At 57.3% G+C, this 16,298-nt stretch overlaps 2 protein-coding genes across 2 annotated transcripts in view; one reads left to right on the forward strand and one right to left on the reverse strand.

Annotated features, from left to right (window-relative positions):
- The window catches only part of DDX54 (DEAD-box helicase 54), an 18,457-nt gene extending 3,659 nt beyond the window's left edge, over window positions 1–14,798 (reverse strand). Inside the window, exons 1-18 of the mRNA XM_023528156.1 lie at window positions 14,602–14,798; window positions 12,215–12,344; window positions 10,734–10,804; window positions 9,974–10,162; window positions 9,812–9,861; window positions 8,687–8,728; window positions 8,469–8,564; window positions 7,654–7,775; window positions 7,479–7,540; window positions 7,264–7,395; window positions 6,096–6,306; window positions 3,953–4,087; window positions 3,205–3,435; window positions 3,046–3,119; window positions 2,207–2,410; window positions 913–1,055; window positions 703–816; window positions 13–134 (exon numbers count right to left, since the gene is read on the reverse strand). Coding sequence (XP_023383924.1) covers window positions 13–134; window positions 703–816; window positions 913–1,055; window positions 2,207–2,410; window positions 3,046–3,119; window positions 3,205–3,435; window positions 3,953–4,087; window positions 6,096–6,306; window positions 7,264–7,395; window positions 7,479–7,540; window positions 7,654–7,775; window positions 8,469–8,564; window positions 8,687–8,728; window positions 9,812–9,861; window positions 9,974–10,162; window positions 10,734–10,804; window positions 12,215–12,344; window positions 14,602–14,775 — 2,302 coding nt within the window. The 5' untranslated portion in view covers window positions 14,776–14,798. The remainder of the gene's footprint in view (window positions 1–12; window positions 135–702; window positions 817–912; window positions 1,056–2,206; window positions 2,411–3,045; window positions 3,120–3,204; window positions 3,436–3,952; window positions 4,088–6,095; window positions 6,307–7,263; window positions 7,396–7,478; window positions 7,541–7,653; window positions 7,776–8,468; window positions 8,565–8,686; window positions 8,729–9,811; window positions 9,862–9,973; window positions 10,163–10,733; window positions 10,805–12,214; window positions 12,345–14,601) is intronic.
- An 89-nt stretch (window positions 14,799–14,887) lies between these two features.
- RITA1 (RBPJ interacting and tubulin associated 1) overlaps window positions 14,888–16,298 on the forward strand; it is a 4,657-nt gene continuing 3,246 nt past the window's right edge. The window contains exons 1-3 of the mRNA XM_023528157.1: window positions 14,888–15,083; window positions 15,435–15,572; window positions 15,982–16,298. Coding sequence (XP_023383925.1) covers window positions 16,046–16,298 — 253 coding nt within the window. The 5' untranslated portion in view covers window positions 14,888–15,083; window positions 15,435–15,572; window positions 15,982–16,045. The remainder of the gene's footprint in view (window positions 15,084–15,434; window positions 15,573–15,981) is intronic.

Below are 16,298 nucleotides of genomic sequence, written 5' to 3' on the forward strand. Positions count from 1 at the left end.
AAGCCACCTAGCCCCCGTCCTCAGGATACAGGTCCTGCTTATAGGAGCTGCTGATGTAGCGGCCACTTTCGGTCTTGATCTTCTTTTTATCCTCCTGTCCTGACTGTCCCACAAACCGCTTCTTCTTCCGGTCCCTGCAGGAGAGGAAGCTGGGGGGCTGCCACGGAGGAAGGTGGCCCAGGGTGGCCTGCTCCTCTCGGGGCCTGTTTTCTCCCCTGACCCTCCCACTGGGTCGTTGGAGGATTCCAGAAAAGCAGTGTGGCAGTGTCTGGCATGCAGTAGGTGCCCGATAGAGGCCCGTCCTCTGCCCTCCCCCCCTGTCCCTGACAGCCTGAGTCTCAAAGGCAGTGTGGGGGTCATCGGGAACTGGAGTCAGGGGCAGAGTCCCCGATCCCTAGAAGGTTCTCAATCCCCACTCTGTCACCTCTTGGCTCTGAGTTGGGATGGGGGGGAATGGGTGTTGCAGGGGGACGGGACAGACAAGGAGCCTCACCTTGCTATGTCTGATCACACGGGGACAGGATTGGGGCGATGGTCGTGGGTTACCACCGTGCTGTGTAGGATCGGTGAGGGGCCAGTGTGACCTGGTTCCCGCTCTGGGGAACTCAGGGGAATCAGGACAGGCAGCGAGTCCCACGCCGGCTGTGGGGCCGCGCGGCAGGCGGGTGGACAGGGAGGAACGGGGCCCTCGTGCTCACTCACCACTTGAGCTGCTGCCGGCCCCTGGTCAGGTTCTGGGTCTCGTCCCCCATCAGGTCCAGGACGGCGCCGGCCACTTGCTGCTCAAAGGCGCCTCCATCCCCGCCAATGCTCAGGCTGCAGAGGGCGGGTGCGGAGATGCCACGGGTTGATGAGGGCCCGTCAGGCACCGCCTGTCCCCCCATCACACGCACGGACCAGCCAGCCGCTCACCCCCGCTCGCTGTCGAAGTCCTTGGGCCGGTAGGGGACGTAGCAGTCCCGGTCCTGCTGCCGGGGCCCCTCCCTCCGCCTCTTGGCTCCCTGGTCAGGTCCTGGCTGTCGCCGCTTCCGGCCCACGACCTTCGCGAAGACGTCCTGGCAGACGGAGGCCCAGTCACACCTGCAGCCCCTGGGGGTGCACCTGCCCGCCTCGCCACCCCAGCTGGAGCTGAAGGCCAGGGGCTCGGGAACTTTAAACACTTGGTGTTGCCATTTAGATCCTGTTTCCACTTCTGCACGCACAGCTCAACCCCACCTCAGGCACCAGAGGGGGCAGGACAGGTGCTGGGGGCTGAGGTGCCAACCAGGGAGGAACCCACATTCCAGTCCCAGCTCCGTCTCCCAGGCTGTGTGACCAAGGCAAGACCTTGCCCCGCTCTGGGCCAGGCCTTGCTATGTATGACAGGGACCACTCCAGGGGTTTTCAACTCTGTGTCTTGGCTATGGGGCCCCGTGTCCAAATCAAATGTAGGAGGGATGGACCGATGGATGAGCAGACCCAGGATCCCGCCTAGCAGGTACACAGGACACCTCTGCGGTCCCCCACCCGTGCCTTCTGGCATGAAGGCCCAGTGCCTGATGCTGCCCGTGTCACACCCTCGCTGCTGCCGACAGTCTCTGCTCTGCCTCTTTCTGCCTGCCCTGGATCTGAGGCTGAGATTGATGGTGATATTGATGACGATGACACGGCCATCACTGGGAATCTGTCGTGCACAGTCCTGCATCTGCCCAGCAGGCCCAGGCCCAGGTACCACAGTCACTCGGCTGCAGTGCCCTAGTCCACAATGTCCCGAAAACAAACTTTCCTGCAATTCACTTGGTGGAGAAGCCAACCAGAGATGACGAGAGGCTATCTGGCTGGTGTCTATCTCATCGGTGGGGGGGACTGGCACGTTGCATGGCAGAACCTCCGATGCATTTGATGTTGGTGACACCCAAGACCCCACCAAGGTGTTATGTCATACACAGTACACACACGCTAAAGATTCTGAATTCCAAAACACATCTGGCCCCCAGGGTTCCAGGCAAGGGATGCTGGACAAGTACCACGACCCCATTCTGCGGACGGGGAGGCTGAGGCCGAGTCGCTGACTTCCACCAGTGTCAGAGGTGGGACTGGGACCGCCGCATCCAGCCCCGGCTACTGCTCAAAGCCCTGAAGACAGCCCCGTGGCTGCCGGGACTTGACCCACCCGTTCCCCCAACCCCAGGCCCAGACCCCACAGCCCCCGGGGTGGGGCCTGTACCTCCATGTCCTCTCCTGCCGCCTGCTCCTCCTCGCGCTGCTCCTCCTGCGGTGCCGGGAGGCCCCGGGCTGGGCCGGCCGGGCCCTCCTGCCGCCCTTGCCGCCCCTGCTGGAAGCTGGCGATGGCCTTGCGGTCCCTCTGCCGCTTCGCACGCATCACCTGGCTGCTCAGGTCCCGGCTGGAGGCGTTGATCTCAAAAATGGTCTGTGCAGGGGACATTCCAGTCCTTCACCCACTGGCCTGTCCTGCCTGTTCCGCCCTCGCCAGCCTGGTGGACTCACATGGCATTCCTGCCCAAGTCCCCTAAACCCCACCAGTGGGTACCCTCATTGTCTGCATCTCGCAATGAGAAAGGAAGCCCCAGAGAGGGCAGGTAACCTGGCCAAGGTCACACAGCTGGGACAAGCCAGAGCTGGCATTGCAACCCAGGGTCACCTGGCTTTGGAACCAGTGCTCTTAACCATGACGCTCCAGCTCCTCTTGCCTGGCGCGGGCTGGCTGGCGGGCCGGACCGCTCCTGGCGGGCCTTCCCTGCTCTTGAGCACACCTCCCCTGGGTACACGACGGGGCGCCCAGTGAGAGTCAAGAGGAGATGAAAGGCTATGGAGAGCCAGCTTGTCAGGCAAGCTGTCACTCCCTCTGTGAGCCTCAGTCTACCCGTCCCCAAGTGGTAGGAAACGGTTGCCCCGTGGGAAACCAGAACTAGGGGCGTCTCTAGATATCCCGTGGGAGCCAGCGCTGCAGGATAAGAAGCTGCGCGCTCAGACGCAAGCGCGGCCGGGCTGCTGCTGGGCTCAGGACCCCCAGCGGAGTCCCGGCACCCGGCAGCCCTCACTCACCGCCCGCGAGCGGTAGTTCCTGATGCCGTCCACCAGCCTCAGTCGCTGCAGCTCCTTCTCCTCGAGGCGTGAGCCTGGCGGGGGAGAGGCGTGAGGTCAGAGGTCAGGGATCAGCGCTGCGGGGCCCGCCCGCCGCCCCCACTCCGCACAGGGACTCACTGAAGAGCGGGTGCAGGCCCAGCCCCGCAAGGTCCAGCTCCTTGGCCCGCGCGATGGACTCGGGGGAGGGCGCCGGCCTCGAGCGCACGTATTGCTGCTGCGCGTTGTCGGCCACGCGCGCCAGGCCCCGCAGCTCCAGCGACGCCTCCAGGGTGCTCCGCAGGCCACAGTCCTCGTCGTCCACCACGCTCTGCGGCACCCGGCCGAGCACGCCATCCCCTGCGACTGCACCTGCCACCCCCCACGGAGCCCTGTCAGAGGCCTGCCACTGGGCCGCCCGCCCGCAGCCCCTCACTGGCCTCACTTCCACCCCTGAATCTCAGAAGAACCCCCGCCGTTGCTGACGTGTACTGTGTGGTTAGGCCTATGATGGCTGGATCTGTCCTGAATGTAGACAGACTTTTTTGTTATTATTCCCTAAACAATACGATGTAACAACTATTTGCATAGCATTTACATGGTATTAGGTATTACAAGTAACCTGAGAATGATTTAGTATACTGGAGGATATGCGTAGGTTGTATGCAAATGTTACGTCGTTTTATTGAAGGGACCTAAGCATCCTTGATTTTCGTATCCGTGGGGGTCCTGGGCCCAATCCTCCTCAGATACTGAGGGATGACTATACAGGGGTCTTCTCCTGGGGTCAAACCCAGCCCCACCCCCTTCCAAAGCCAAGACGGCTTTTTCCCCTGCCTGAACCATGAACTCCGTGGGCGACCCCAGCCCCATCCCAGCCTCCACGTACCCAAGGGCTCCTTGTTGGGGCGGGCGAGGGTGAGTGCACGGCCTAGGAACAGGTGCAGGTCCAGCAGGTAGGGGACCTCGTCTGGGGCCACCAAGGAGTAGGCAGTGCCGCTTCGGCCAGCCCTGGCCACACGGCCTGCGGGAGGAGGTGGCCAAGCTTCAGCAAAGGAAAAAGACCCCAGAGCCCAGCGCAAGTGTCACCTGCACAATCCTAAGGGTGCAAGCCAGGCCAAGACTGTACCTTGCTGAGCTGTCCTGACCTACAAAAGGGGAAGGGGCACTGACGGCCACCAGGGTCACCTGCACGAGAGTGCATGAGCCAACACAGGGCTCTGGGAAGTCAGCAGAAACAAAGACAAGGCTCTGCTCACTGTCAGCATCCAAAGCCTTCAGCATCCCCACGCTGGGAGATTCTCTCCACAGAAATAACCAAGGATGCAGAGGTTCACGTACAGTCTCCTGCAGCTCTGTCTGGCACGGCCCCAAGTGGGAAACCACTTAAAGACTTAAGGAGAGAGCACTGGTTAAGTTAATTAGCTAATGACCACGTGGTGGGAGTTCCACAGTGGAGGAAAGGGGCTGGCAAACGGGCCACGTGGCCAAACCCACACCCTGCCCTTCTGTGTGAATAAAGTCTAATGGCACACAGTCAGGCTCCTTCATTTACACACCATCTCTGGCTGCTTTCGTGCTACAGGGGCTGAGATCAGTGAGACCACATGGCCCTCCCGAAGCCGGAAACATTTACTATCTGGACCTTAACGGAAACGACTTGTGACGCATCACAGAGTGACATTTACGGGTGAATGAAAAACATGCGTGACGTACACTGATGCGAGAAAAAAGTTACAGAAAAGAACGTCTAGTGCGATCCTAAGTTTGTGCCGAGTGAATCCACACACGGCATCACTCTGGCGTGTTGCTGTAGCTTGCAAAAACAAAGTGTCACCACGTCTGGGAGATTCATTTGGAGTGGTCTGATTTACACTGTTGGTCACATGGTGCATGAGAAATTCTCCTTGGGGGGTCTTGGGGGCCCCTCAAGGAATGTGCAGAGGCAGCTCTTCCCAGGACAGTAGAAACTGGTGAACGGCAAGCAGCAGCCAACAGAGAAATGAGCCCCCAGTCCTCTACCCAACACTGTCCGGTCACACGCAGAACCATCCAAAGAACCCGCCCTCCAGGTTCTCCTCACACACACATCGATTTACCTCTATTTACAAACATGTTTGAGTTATAGGGAGGCAAAGAAAGTGAAAGGGTGGGTGCCAGGGGCTGGGGGGCGAGGAGGAAAGAGGGAGTCCGTGTCTAACGGGGACAGAGTCGGGAAGATGGAGCTCTGGAGATGGACGGCGGCGAGGGTGGCGGCACACGGTGAACGCACGCCACGCCGCTGAACTGACCCCTAAGGGTGGTTAAGACGGTGACTGTACGGCAGGCGTATTCTACCGCAACTCAAAAACAGAAGGTGGTGGTGGCAAAGGACACACCCCAGGGACACAGTGTCATCGGAGGGGCGGTGACCGTGAAGAGGAGCCTTCCAATCCCAGCTGCCCCACTTCGCTGCCTGCATGAGACCTGGCCTCGGGCTCCCCAGCAGTAGAGTGGAGCCGATGCGGCTGGACCCACCACACGGGGTGCTTGAGAGAACAGAGGCGCCACAGGCACGGTCACCGTCCCTACCACCAGGGAGGGGCGCGTCACCTCTAGGCGCTTTGCTTCATTTCTCACTTGTCCTACTGTGTGTCTGACTTTTGAAGGATCATACGGAGTGAGCGGCCTGGGAGGGCTGAGGGGGAGGTGGGAACGGACCTGCCGCCCTGACAGGTCAGGAGGTGCTGTCTGCGGAGAGGGAGGGGAGGCGGAGGGCTGCAAAGGCGCCCGGGGGAGGAGCTGAAGGACAGTCACTGAGAACTTCGGGGAGGAGGGGGCTGAGGGGCCACGTCGTCCAGGGCCACGATGAGAGAGAGAGAAGCCGGGACTGGCCGCCGGGACTGCCCGTCGGCATCAGGCCTGGGTCGCATCTCCCCAGGTGGGGTTCATCGGTGGGGTCCCCGGGCCTCGGTCTCTCCACCTCCAGCAGCAGGAGCCGAGCCCTGCACCCTTGGCTACCACCAGGACTCAGGGCCACTGTGGGTCCTTACCTACACGGTGCAGGAACAGCTTGCCCTTGGCCGGGAAACTGTAGTTGATGACGTTGTCCAGCAGCGGGATGTCCAGGCCCCGGGCTGCCAGGTCCGTCACAATGAGGGCAGAGCACTTGCCATGCGTGAACTTGGCGAGGTTGATCTTGCGGGCCGTCTGGTCCAGGGCACTGTAGATGTGGGCGCAGCTCACCCGCTGGGCCGTCAGCAGCTGCTCGGGGCCAAGACGCGAGGGGGGAGACGGGTGAGGAGACGTGCAGGAGCGGAGGGAGGCCGGGCCATGGCGGGCATGCCGTGACGTGGCGGTTAAGCCTCATCCTGACTCTGTCGCTAACAAGCTGCATGACCCTGGGCAAGTTACCTAACCTCTCTGCAGCTTCACTGTCCTCACTGTAGAATAGGGAGAATAACAGTTTCTTCTATGTAGCTTTGTTGTGAGGATTGAAAAATACACATGCAGTGCTGAGGACAGGGCCTGGCACATAGGAACACTGTAAAAACCATGTTAGCTGTCTTTAAAAATTACTATTTTGGTTTCATTCATCAGTGACCCCAGCAGCTGCGTGCATGGAAGAAGCACCGTTAAATGTGTGTCAAATAAGTGAAACCCAGTGAACTGTGTCCTCAGATAACAGCCCCCAGGTGTGGCTGACTGGTGGGGGGGTGGGGGTTGGTGGCACAGACTGGGAAGGGGCCCTGGCAGCATTTGGGGCACGGGAACTGTCCCACTTTGATCTGGCCAAAGGTCACAGGTGTGCATGTATGGAAAAACTGAGCAACCTGCTCATTAAGATTAAGTCACTTTACACAGCTTACCGCATGCCTCGATTTTAAAGACAAATCCATGGCACACGGAAAATCTACAGAAAAATGATCGGATGGCTAGGAAATACTTTGAAATAACCTGGAGGGGAAAGAGATGAATCAAGACTGGCTGTGAGTCACTGACAGTTCATTAAACTATCTTCTAACTTTAGTATGCGTCTGAAATTTTTTATAATAAAAAGTTCGAAAGAATAAAAAACATGTCAAGCCTTGGCCAGCCCCGTGTCCCGCTCTGGTGCTGCCCTCTGGTGGCCATACACCAAACTGCAGCCTCAAGCTAATGATGGAAATGCAGGTTTGCCCTCAGAGATGGTCCCAGCGGTGTCTTCTCAGGCCCTCTCACCTCACTGAGGTACTCGGCGTGGTGCTTCGTGGCCACAAACACCACCGTCTGGTCCTGGGGCCGCACCACATTGCGCAGCAGGTAGAGCAGCACGGCGGCTTTGGTGTCCTCCCGCGCCAGAAAGAAGGCCGTCTGCGGGGAGAGGGGCCACGTGGGTTGGCTCTCCAGGCCTGGGGCGGGGAGGGGCCTGGGGAGGGGCGTGAGTGGAGCTGCACCTTAAGCTGCTCGTTGAGTTTGGCGTCCACGTCCAGCCGGATGAGTACGGGCTCTGTGAGGCCTGCGGTGGGCACACAGGGTGTAGGGGAGTCACTGTGGGGCAGGCCCCCTAGGCCCCAAGCTGAGTCCCCGCTCCCCCACACCCCCCTCGTCCTGTTCCCCCAGCTCACTCACCCGCCCGGGCAAACTCCACCAACATTTTGGGCAGCGTGGCGGAGAACAGGACTGTCTGTTGGCCCCCAGGAAGACGGCTGATGATTTCCTGCAGCTGCTCTGCAAACCCCATTTCGAAGAGCCTGTGAGGGCAGAGGGCGGGAGGGGTGAGGAGACGGGCTTCCATTGCAGTGGCTTCCGAAGCCCCTACCGCACTTCCTCCCACGTGGGCTGGTGTTTGCTTCACGTTTCTTTAACTCAGCTCACTTTCCCCCTATTTCACAATTTCATCCTAAAGCAGTAACGACCTGAAATCTTGGGCTGGTTCTGTCGTTTGCTACACGTTCATGTTGCAATGAATAGACTGCAGCCCTCGCTGTGTGTCGGGCCCTGTTCTGAGGACTTTACAAATATCAGCTCCCGAGTCCTCGCAGCGTGCTGTGAGGCGTGTGTTATTTTACCCCCACTCTGTAGTGGAGGCCACCAAGGCCCCAGACCCTCAGCGATTTGCCCTAGTTCACAGAGCTAGGATTTGTTCCCGCCTGTGCTCTCAACTTTGTGTTCCTTTCCTATCTTTGAAATCACGTGTTTGTTGTTTTTATGATTCTTTCCGATATTCTCAAAAGCAATATAAAAAGAAACTGTTGGTCCAGGGAGCCCGTCAGCTCTGGTGATAGCTGTGCTGTGTGGCCACATCGGGGGAAATGCTGCTTTGATCCCGGCCAGAAAGCTCTCTCCTGGCAGAGCCCTCCCTCTCAGCCAGCCTCGCCTCTCTGCTTTCGCGGCCTCGGGGCCAACCGGGACACACACACAGACGGGGTGTGCTGCAGCCTCACCTGTCGGCCTCATCGAATACCACGTACTCCACACTCTGCAGCTTCAGGTTCATCTCCACAGCCACGTGCATCAAGCGTCCAGGGGTAGCAATGATTCTGTAAGGGGTGTGCAGGGCAGGTCACCCAGGGCCGGGGACACCAGCAGAGCCCTCCTCTCATCCCCAGCCATCGGCTATCTGGGAAGGGACCCCAGAGTATTGTCCCCAATCCATACTCACATATCAGGATTTTCATGCAAGGCCGAAAACTGGTCTTCCATTCTAGGGAGAAGGGGAGGTGTCAGCTTGATAATACAGGTCTTTGTCTAGTCCCTCTCCTTTTCGATACCAAATGCCAGGTGAGTCCCACTTTCTGGCCCCAGGCTTGCAACTAGGGAAGGGCTATTGCTGAAATTCTAGGCAACGGCATTGTCTGGACAAAAAAGTCAAGTTCGAACATACAAAAGGACCGATACAACAGAGAATTTCCCAAAGGGATGGGCTCAGCCCAGAATCCACCTCACTCCCTCTCATCAGACTTTACTAAAGCTGCCTTTGGCCCACAATGCCACCTACCAACTAACCCTGGAACTGCCAGCTGCACCTAGAATCCAGGTTTCCTGGGTCTCTGTCCTTGTTCTTAAACCTTTTGTGTACATACGTCCCCAACTTTAGTCATCCTCTAAAACACCCTTCGAACACCTGTAGGAGCCAAAATTCTGGGCCAGGCACAGCCCAGGGAGGAACTGCCCACATGCACACTCTAGAGGTAATAAATGAAAATGTGGGCAGAAGAACACTGGTCAGCAAAACACTCAGAATCGAGTGCGGCTGGTGACAGTGACACTGAGAATAAGGAACTGTGGGATGGGGAGGGTGGCAGGGCAGGAGACTGGGTTCTAATCTTCGCTGTACTACCAAACCACCGCATGGCTCTGGGCCCATCGCCTCCTCAGTTTGCTCACCTGTGAAACAGGTGGGGTGCCGGCCACCTCAGAAGGATGGCACCAGCACATCGCAAAAAAAACATTTTGCAAATCTGAACTATTACAAATGTGCTTCGATTTTTGTGCATTCCACAAACAGCCCACAATCAGGCACATTAAAACATATACAACTAAGCTGCCCGTTCAGGTGAGCTGTGTGCCACCAGCTGTCTTTCAGGAGCATCAGAATGTCTGAGTGCAGCGCTTGTGTGGAAGTTTCTTTTGGTATTTTACTGCGTGTTTTTCCCCAGTTAGTTTTTCTCTGGAATGTGTGGAGCGGTTGCTGTTGTTAATAAGCCACGCGGGCTCGTCAATCTGACACCCTGGCGGCACATGCTCGCTTGGCCATGACTGTGGCCCGGGGCGAGGGGGCTCTTACTTGTCCCCGCCCAGGATCAAGGCGGTCTTGAGGCCGGTGAACTTGCCCAGCTGTGGAAAGAGAGAGAGATTGAGACTGGGTGAGGGCGAGAGGACTCGGCCCGCTCAGGCCTCCTGCCCGAGCCCGTCCCGGCCCAGCTGTCCCCGTCCCTGGCCGACACACCTCCTTGGTGAACTTCATGGTCTGCAGGGCCAGCTCTCGGGTGGGTGAGAGGATGAGGGCGCGGGCCCCGGTCTGGGCGCTGCGGGCCTTGAGCCGCTCAAACATGGGGATGAGGAAGCAGGCTGTCTTGCCACTGCCTGTCCGTGCCATGGCCACCACGTCCTTGCCATCCAGGATCACTGGGATGGTCTGGGGAGAAATGAGGGAGAGAGGGGTGGGCTCATCTCCTGCGCCGAAGCATCACATGACCCAGTGGCAAGCGGGCAAACCGGGGGATCTCAGTGAATGGGAAGGGGCCTGTCACCCAGCCCTGATCTCATCCTTGCGAAAGCTCTTTGCACACCTCTGGGGACGGGGCCAGCTTACCACCCCCCACTGTTTGGAATTTCTTCCTGCAGGTCAAGCCAGACTCTACCTCCCCATCTAGTCCTCCTCCCTGGGACCCCAGAGAAACGTCTCCCTCTCGGCCAAATGTCTGAGGACAGCAATCACTGGCCGCGGGTGATAACAGGGCACGTGTGAGCTGCCTGCCAGGAGGTCAGTGAGCGGCCTCAAATAGCAAAGTGGCCCAGGGTCCAGTCTCCACCGTGCTGGGCCCAGCTTTCCCTGCCTGTGCAGCGGCCAAGCTTGTGGGGCTTCACAGTAAGAGGGGCGACAGATGTGACAGCTGGCACGAGGGGCGGCTGTCCAGAGGCCAGACAGAAGGGCCGAGTCACTTGTCCCCCCGCCTCCGAACCCCATCGGCCCTCTCGCCACGTACCTTCCTCTGGATGGGGGTGGGCACTTTATAGCCTTTCTTCATGACGCCTCTGAACACCGGGTAGCTCAGGCCTGGGAAAGAGATGGGAATGGCCAGGGGGCCGGGGGAGCCCCACCGCACCACACTCCGGAAAACTTCTGGGGACAGGCGACTCTCACATCGCCAAGCAAACAGCGAGGAAACAAGAAATGCAATAGAGCAAAACGGACAAGAATCGAGACTGAAGAGGCGAAGCTACCGATTGTGGGGTACGAAACTTACGTGGGCTGATGTGAACACTTTTAATGCCTGGGGGTGGGGATGCTGGTGGGGTCTTGGACGATATTGAGAACTGTGCGTGTGTTTCAAGCGTGTCTCGGAATTAAGCAGGAAGTAGTTTGGGACACAAAGAGTGGAGGTCTAGGACTCACTTCAGAATCCTCAGGGATGATGGGGAGAAGCGGGTAGGGTGTGGCTAAAACAAGACCAACTTTAAAACCGTTGAAGCTGGGGATGGGGATGTGAGACAAGCTGTACTGTATTTTTTATACGTTTGTAATGAATAATTAAGAGAAAAGGGTGTTACATGACAAGGACACGTGATGGGTGTGCGCATGGGTGCAGACAAATGAGGTATAAGGTACTATAAGAGGAAGGAGTGGCCTTTGGAAACTGGATGTGACTGGGCTTGTGGAGATGGGAGGACTGGAGACCGGAAAGTACCATGGTTTTAGCTGCTTTTTGGCCAATTATCTTTGTGATTAAAAAAAGCAAAAATTAGCCGCATGTAGATGTTTTGCTTTTTTCTTTGGTTTTTGATGACTTTTAGCACACTTTTTATATAGTAATTGGCTGTCTAGATTCCTTTAGTGAGCTAATTATGCATGTTCTGCACCCAACTCTATTGGATGATTTGTGAAAGCTCTGTGCATATTAAGGCTATTTACCCTTTGTCTGTCCCACAGGTTACAAATATATTCCCGATACAGCATTTGCTTTAACTTAGTTTAGTGTTTTGTGGCATGCGTGGGGCTTATTGAAAAAAAGTCAAATTAAACAGTGGTTGGGTCACCCTGAGAAAGGCCTTTTTTCCCCTAAGATTAAAAAAATGTTCATCTTCATATTTAAATCTTTGCTCCAGATGCTGAATTGTAAACAGCAAGAAAGAGAATTCAGCTTTATTTCCATCTAGCCGGGTGTCCCAATCCCCCGCCAACTACTCTCTCTGTAACCCCCTGCCCTGAAATGCCATCGTCACAGAGCGAATCCCCGCTGTCTTTGCCTGTTCCCGCACCAGCATCGCCCTCGGTCCCGCTCGAACTGCTCTCTCGTTGTGTCAGGCCCGTTGTCCCCACACGGAGGCCCTGACCGGCTCGGAGGCTGTGCCTCCTGCCTCTGTCTACCCAACACCTACCACGGCGCTGGGCCCAGAGCAGAGCACGGAGGGCATGGCGACCCCCGCTGCTGCTCCCCCACAGTCCCCAGATGCCTGGCTCACCCACCCATGGACTGGAAGCCTCCCGACTTTTTCTTCTTCTTGTTCTGGGCTCGCACCATCTCCCGCGTGTCTGGCTCCACGTCCGAGGTGCATTCTGAGGTGGGGAAGGTGGGTAGGGGTCTGCTGGGTCCCATCTGGGAGGGAGGAACAGAGAAGCAGCATCACTCCAGGCACCATGAGACCACTGTGTCCTGTTTCCGGCCTGCCCTGGATTCGAGCCCATGACTCTCCTGCCAGATCACATGTCTTCTCTCCTCTGACTGGTCCACGACGGGGCAGAGGGGAGGAGAGTAGGCTCTGCAGACAGACTGCCCGTGTTTCAGTCCTAACTCTGTCACTTACCAGCTCTGAGACCTCACACAGGGACTTACTCTCCCTGAGTCTGTGTTTCCACATCTGGGAAAAGGATGACAAGAGCATACGCCTCACAGGTGTTGCAAAGACGAAAAGCGTAAGTGTGAAGCTTAGCCTGGGGCCCAGCGCATAGCTGGTGATAGATATCCTCATCCTCATCCTCATCCTCCTGGCCTGTCATCCAAAGCTCTCGAAATTAAAAACTCTAGACGGCCCATCAAAACATCTACTATGTGTGAGGTACTAGACTTTTCCAAGATGCCCTGTCCCCTCTCCCCAGTCCCCTTTCTGATCCATCACCCCTCCCCATCTCTGGTCTCTCTTGTGCCTGCCTCCTCCGCTCTGCCCATCAGAACCCACTTGTCCTAACACGGCTAAGCCCAACCCAGACGCCTCCTCTGGGGAGCCTTCTCAGACTACAGGGTTGTCCCCTTCCTCTCAGAAATAACATGTATGGAGCACTAATTCGTAATAACGGCTAGAATTTACACAGCACTTATTCTAAGCCAGGCGCTGCTCTGGATTAACCCATCTAATCTTCACAATCACCGGGGAAGTAAGCACTACTGTCTTGTCCATTTTACAGGGAAGGAAACTGAGGCACAGAGAGGTCAAGTGACCTGCCCAAGGTGACAGAGACAGCAAGAGGGGGATCAGAGTCTACGTTCTTTCCATTGTGACGCTCTAAGGCCCACTACACTAGGGGTCTCCAACCCCTAGGCTGTGACTGGTACCCTACTTTACAGGAAGTTTGCCAACCTCTCCTCTAGACACATGACATCAAAGTGCCTGGAACACATCTGGGCCCTAGCAACACATACTGAACGAGCAGAATGTATGGACAGTATCATTTAACCCTTTCTACGTATAATTATCTGCCTTCTACACAAATGGCAACTTCTGCCTTCTACAGATGTGGCTCAGAGAGGTTAAACAACTTCTCCCATGTCCCACAGCCAGTAGAGAGTTGAGCCAGATTTGAACACAGGGCTTTTCAGACAAAGCCCTGGGTCTGAACCGCACACGTGGCTCTTCTTTGGCACGTTAGTAGTCTGCCCTCCTCCTGTGCTGTCCATCACCGTTAGGAGTTTCTCCACGTTTACAGAGCACCTACTGTGTGCCAGGCACTGGCTCAGCCAGGGAAACAGTGGGATGAGGTCTGGTCCCAGCCTCGGAAGGGTGCAGATCCCTCTCTTCATATAAACACCCATTTCTTCATCTACTTACCCAGAGCTACTCTGGGCCAGGCACCAGCTGGGCACAGGGCGGTGCAGAATAAGGGGCTACAGCAATTCTGCCTCCTTGGTGTTCACACACCTGCCCTCCCTCCCCATTTGCATACAGTTGGCACTCAGTAGTGGAAATTGCACAGGCCCTGGAACCAGACAGTCCCGGGTTTGAATCCCGGCTCTCCCACTCACAAGCTGTGTGGTCTTGGTCAAGTTCCTTTATCCCTCTAGGCCTCAGTTTCCTTCTCTGGAAAAACGAGGTGAAAATACTTAGCTCACAGGGTTGATGTGAGAGGATTAAATGAAAAGGCTCGTGAAGTTCTTAGCACGGAGCCTGGCACAGAGTAAGCGGTCGACAAATCCAAGCTTAATTTATTACTATTAGTTTCGCAGAGGTTGGGGGGCGTCACCGTCCTAAGCTAAGGGATCCGGTTACCCCTTAATTCACTCTCTCAAGAATACCGTAAACTCTCAAAGTCAGATCTTCAGCACCAGCACTTTTCATTGGACGAACAGGAATCAGGACCCGCCCCGTGGGTAGAGGTAGCCAATGAGGTGCGCGCGACCAAACGCCGGCCAGGAAGGCCCGAAGGCCCCAGCTTCTGGAACGTGGTGGCTCCAGCCTTCAGGGGCATGACAGGCCTGGGGACACGTGCTCGGGCCGGCAGACCTGCCCTGACCCCCCAGACAGCTGACCTCTTCCCACCCTCGGCCGTGTGCACTCCACAACTGAGGAAACTGAGGCCGCGGGACCCCGCACGGAGCCCGGGCTCGGGCTCCAACGTGCGTCCCAACCCCGCGCTCCTACCTTCTGGGCCCGGGTGTCATCTTCCGCCTGGATCTCGAACTCGCCGTCCTCCGAGTCGCTGCTGCGGGCCTGGGAGGCCGCGCCCCGGCGCTTGCGGAGCCCCTTCTTCTTCCTCCACTGGGCCATGGCAGTTCTGGACCGCGGTCCGGCCGCCGGGCGAGTTCCGGCCGCCATGCGGGCCCCGGCGCCGGGAAACGGGAAGGGGCGGAGTCTGCGGGGACGTACCACCCGCGCCCCGGCCGCGCTCCCTGCGCTTCTGCAGCCCCGGGAGGCTTGGAGCGCGCGCACACGCCCCCGAGTCCCCAGGCTGGCGCGAGAGGTCCCTCGCAACGGCTTTGGGGAGCTCCGGGGGCGTCCGGTACGGCGTCCCCCCCACCCTAGGGGGCGAATGGTTCCGGCCACGTCACCCTGCCTCTGGCTGGTAGCCGGTTGCTGTTTGATGCGCGCGCGGAGCACACGTCGCTAGGGCCTGGCTGCCCACGGTGAGTCAGTCCGCGCGCTGCCGGGGGCGGGGCACAGCCTGAGCGGCCTGGGGTCCTGGGCCCCGGGATTCTGGATTCTAGATACACTAGGATCATGGATGCACAGGCATCCCTGCAGAGGAGTCCAGACCTGGTGGGGAGGGGGCACTGAGGGTACAGCCTACGTCCCGGAGCCAAGATGCTCAGGTAGGAAATAAGAATGCAGGGACCTGGGACATCAACCCGGACATCGACTTGGGGATCGGGGCATGTGGGACAGATTTGGGGGGTCGTAACCCCCCTATAATAGAATGGTCAAGTGCACAAGCTCCAGACTCCTATCAGGTTCAAATTCTGCGTTTTCTGTTTTAGCTTCATAGGTATGACTTACACCTGTGACTTCACCTTTTGAAGCCTCAACTTTGTCATCTGTAGAATAGACATAAAGCTACTTCACAGGACTGTTGAGAGGATTAACTGAGACAATGCTTCTAAAGCTCTTCGCACAAGGTAGGCATGAGATCATAACTGGTTATCATTCCTGCTCCATAAATAAACACAGGATATAGGCACCGGTCCCCCCTCCCCCATACTTTGTTTTCTAGTTGTTTCCAAAATGAGCATCATCTCTGCTCCATCCCCTTAGCGTTCTGTAAATATTTATCGAGTACACACTGTATGCTAGAAGTGCATATTCATTCGATATTTGCCAATGGTACCTCTCTCCCCATCACTGTGACAACTAAAAGTCAACAAATTTCTGCAATGTCCCCTGTGGTTGACAGTTCCACTTTGAGGAGGACTGCTTGAGTGAGAACCTGACCCTTTTGCCCTTGGGATGGGGACAAAAGAGACTGCCAGTCTTTCTCTGCTGGCACTGCCAATGACAGAGGGGTGGCACCTTGATCCTCTTTCATAGGGAGGCCTGGAAGCCGGACCCGGTGGGCCCAGCACACCCACTGTTACCTGGGACCACAGGCAGCATGAAGACCCCCGTGGAGCTGGCCATCAGTGGGATGCAGACCCTCCACCATCCACACCGCTGCCAGAGGGGCTGTCAGGTCAAGGCTACGGCATCGTACGTGGATGAGACTTTATTTGGCAGCCCTGCGGGCACCCGTCCCACACCGCCAGACTTTGACCCACCCTGGGTGGAGAAGGCCAGCAGAACCAAAGGAGTGGGCACAGAGGCCTCACGGGCCTCAGAAGCCAACAGGAGCAGCAAGACCACCTCCT

The sequence above is a fragment of the Pteropus vampyrus genome, unplaced genomic scaffold, assembly GCF_000151845.1.
Source record: "Pteropus vampyrus isolate Shadow unplaced genomic scaffold, Pvam_2.0 Scaffold23, whole genome shotgun sequence".
Taxonomy (NCBI): domain Eukaryota; kingdom Metazoa; phylum Chordata; class Mammalia; order Chiroptera; family Pteropodidae; genus Pteropus; species Pteropus vampyrus.